This window comes from Bos taurus, chromosome 7, assembly GCF_002263795.3.
Source record: "Bos taurus isolate L1 Dominette 01449 registration number 42190680 breed Hereford chromosome 7, ARS-UCD2.0, whole genome shotgun sequence".
NCBI lineage: Eukaryota > Metazoa > Chordata > Mammalia > Artiodactyla > Bovidae > Bos > Bos taurus.
Window position 1 is genome coordinate 7,189,903 of NC_037334.1, and position 3,942 is coordinate 7,193,844.

The 3,942-nt window shown below is 42.6% G+C and overlaps 1 protein-coding gene across 1 annotated transcript; it reads right to left on the reverse strand.

Moving 5' to 3' along the window:
* Nucleotides 1-1,705: 1,705 nt before the first annotated feature.
* OR10H4I (olfactory receptor family 10 subfamily H member 4I) lies at nucleotides 1,706-2,554 on the reverse strand. Its single transcript, NM_001390175.1, has one exon. It carries the CDS (start codon nucleotides 2,552-2,554, stop codon nucleotides 1,706-1,708), a length of 849 nt encoding a protein of 282 aa, NP_001377104.1.
* Between the last annotated feature and the right edge of the window lie 1,388 nt (nucleotides 2,555-3,942).

Consider the following 3,942-nt stretch of genomic DNA (forward strand, 5'->3'; position numbering starts at 1 on the left):
AAAACCTCGAATAGCCAAAGCGATCTTGAGAAAGAAAAATGGAACTGGAGGAATCAACCTACCTGACTTCAGGCTCTACTACAAAGCCACAGTTATCCAGACAGTATGGTACTGGCACAAAGCCAGAAATATAGATCAATGGAACAAAATAGAAAGCCCAGAGATAAATCCACGCACATATGGACACCTTATCTTTGACAAAGGAGGCAAGAATATACAATGGATTAAAGACAATCTCTTTCACAAGTGTTGCTGGGAAATCTGGTCAACCACTTGTAAAAGAATGAAACTAGAACACTTTCTAACACCATATACAAAAATAAACTCAAAATGGATTAAAGATCTCAACGTAAGACCAGAAACTATAAAACTCCTAGAGGAGAACATAGGCAAAACACTCTCTGACATACATCACAGCAGGATCCTCTATGACCCACCTCCCAGAATATTGGAAATAAAAGCAAAAATAAACAAATGGGACCTAATTAAACTTAAAAGCTTCTGCACATCAAAGGAAACTATTAGCAAGGTGAAAAGACAGCCTTCAGAATGGGAGAAAATAATAGCAAATGAAGCAACCGACAAACAACTAATCTCAAAAATATACAAGCAACTCCTACAGCTCAACTCTAGAAAAATAAATGACCCAATCAAAAAATGGGCCAAAGATCTAAATAGACATTTCTCCAAAGAAGACATACAGATGGCTAACAAACACATGAAAAGATGCTCAACATCACTCATTATCAGAGAAATGCAAATCAAAACCACTATGAGATACCATTTCACACATTATCATTTCTTGACTGCTTCTCCATTGTCTTGCATCCCCCAAATTCCCTGATTTAACAACTACTTAAATGTGCCCTTTGGAACTCAGGGTAGGTCATAGAGGTTGGAGCCTATTTCCTACAAACAAGAAATGGCAGGGTGGGTGGATACATAAAGGCCTCTGTGCCCAGGAGCCCCACAGGGTCCTGCTTAGTTTCATTGCCAACCTCTTCCTTCCTCCTCTCTTTTCCAGATTTTTCCCATATATTTTATAGTTTTTAATCCAATTGAGTAATCAGATCTATTCCTAGTGCTCTACTCTCTCTCTGTCCTTTTCATTTTAGAATCTTTCACTTCATTCAGCTCAAAATAAAAACTTCCCTTAGACTCCATTACTCCAAAATGGAGTGAGAAACTACAAATAGCAAATCATTTTCTGAGAGACACTCTGTTTTCTTTTGTACATTTGTTATAATTAAAGGATAATAGTAATAGTACTCTAGACATAGCACTTTATACATAGAAAAGACTCAGTTCTGGTGGGTTATTAATTTTAGGTTATTTATTATTATTCTTTAGGTTGTTGATTCTTATTTTGGGGAGGGGGTGAAGGGACAAAATCTTCTCTTGGTAGTCCATTCAAGAAGAATCATGTGCATTAGGGATCTGACACATCCTTGTGATTTTGCTCACCTGCCTATAAGTAGGTAGCATATTCCTAGGCATAGATAATGGGATACAGTTCATCACATTGGATATAAACAAGATATTATGATGGCTTGAGGCTATAAGAGGGGGAAAACTGGAGAAAGTCAAATAGCTACCATGCATCATACTCCTAAGGAGTGTGGGTATTTTCATACATCTGTATCATCACAAGGGTTCTATGAGGAAAGGCATCATTGTCTCCAACACTTCTACCCTATATTGGTGGCTAGGAGTTTAGGGGACAGAAAGTTCTGCGGAAGCTTCTTTTTATGGCGTTCTTTAGCTCTTTATTCCTAAGACTGAAAATAATTGGACTAAGAAAGGGGGTGAAGACTGTATAAGTGGTGGTCATCAGAATGTTACTGTCCATAGAACGAGGACCCTTGGGCTTGAGGTAGATGATGGAGGCAAAACCGTAGTGCACTACCACTATGGTGAGGTGGGAGACACAGGTGGAGAAGGTCTTGTGCCGGCCCTCAGTGGAGGGGATCCTCAGGATGGCAGCCACGATGAAGACATAGGAGAGGACGATAAGGAATAAGCACCCAATCAGGGCTGTGACACAGACCAGGATCACAGCCAGGGTGAGAGAGGCTGTGTCCCTCCCACAGGCCAACTTCAAGAGGGAAAAAATATGGCAGAAAAAATGGTGAATCTCATTGGACCCACAGAAGGTGAGAAGAAAAACTATCAGTGTCACCATCATCCCCATAACTGAGCCTCCAGCCCAGCACCAGGACACAAGACGGGCACAGTCACGGGTGCTCATGAGCACGTTGTAGTGCAGGGGGTGGCAGATGGCCACGTAGCGGTCATAGCCCATGATCATGAGCAGGAAGGAGTGGGTGTAGCCAAACATAAAGGAGAAAAACATCTGGCTGGCACAGGCCACAAAGGTGATGGAGTGATGGGTGGAGAGCATGTCCACCAGCATTTCAGGGGTAATGGTAACAGTGAACAGAATCTCAGAGATGGAGAGGGCACACAGGAAGAGGTACATGGGGGTGTGGAGGCTGTGCTCCCTCCAGATGGTGCCCATGATGAGCAGGTTCCCCAGCAGTGTGAACAGGTACATCAGCAGGTACAGCAGGAAGAAGGTGGGCAGGAGCTGCTGAGGGAAGTTGGAGAAGCCAATGAGGATGAATTCAGACACTGTGCTGTAGTTCTGACTAGATAAGGATGCTGCATCTGGGGAGATCAGAAAGAGAATGAAGGCACAGTGGTTAAAACAGAGGCACTGCTGCTGCTGCTAAGTTGCTTCAGTCGTGTCCTACTCTGTTCGACCCCATAGATGGCAGCCCACCAGGCTCCCTGTCCCTGGGATTCTCCAGGCAAGAACACTGGAGTGGGTTGCCATTTCCTTCTCCAATGCATGAAAGTGAAAAGTGAAAGTTAAGTCGCTCAGTCGTGTCCGACCCTCAGCAACCTCATGGACTGCAGCCCACCAGGCTCCTTTGTCCATGGGATTTGCCAGGCAAGACTACTGGAGTGGGCTGCCACTGCCTTCTCCAAAACAGAGGCGCTAGCATACATTAAAGACCAATTGAAGAGCTCTACACTATACAGATGGAGAAGGAAATGGCAACCCACTCCAGAATTCTCGCCTGGAGAATCCCATGGACAGAGGAGCTTGCCAGGCTACAGTCTATGCGGTCACAAGAGTAGGACACAACTGAGTGACTAAGCACATACTATACAGAGAAGTTGGACTTAACTAGTGGCTCAGACAGTAAAGTATCTGTCTGCAATGCAGGAGACCAGAATTCGATCCCTGGGTTGGAAAGGTCCCCTGGAGTAAAGCAATCCACCCCAGTATTTTTCCCTGGAGAATTCCATGGACAGAGGAGTCTGGCAAGCTACAGTCCGTGATGTCACAAAGAGTTGGACAAGACTGAGCAGCTACCATTTTCACTTCACTTCTTTTTTCATGCTGTACAGGAAGTCCCTAACATATGAATCTTCAAGTTGTAAACTTTCAAAGATATGAACTTGTGTTCAAATGTCCACTCATATAAGTTAGTTCACATATTTGGTGAGACCTGCTATACTTTTCAAGGTACTGTGCTCTAAGATTAAAAATGTTTTCTTTATTTTTTGTGTTTATTTATTTTCTGTGTATTTTTTTGTTTGAAAAGTATTATAAGCTGGTAATGGTATAGTATTATATAGACAATTGTGTTAATTGGGTACCTAAGCTAACCTTGTTGGACTTGAAAGAAAATTACACTTATGAACGCACTCTGGTAATGGAACTCATTTGTATGTAGGGGGCTTACCGTATATCCATTTGCTTAACTTCTCTGGGTCACACAGTCTCCATCGGTAAGTTGGAATAAATCATTATAGCTTTTGCCTTTCAGCATTGTGATAAACACCAGTGAATTAAGTGCTTAAGACATAGTTTTGGTTCCTGGGTGTTTATTAACAGCGATGAAAAGAAATAGAATATCCAGGTTTGTAATC

Bases quoted from the DNA above. Each gene is read 5' to 3' on its own strand.
- OR10H4I (NM_001390175.1), bottom strand. From the start codon at position 2,554: ATGTACCTGTTCACACTGCTGGGGAACCTGCTCATCATGGGCACCATC.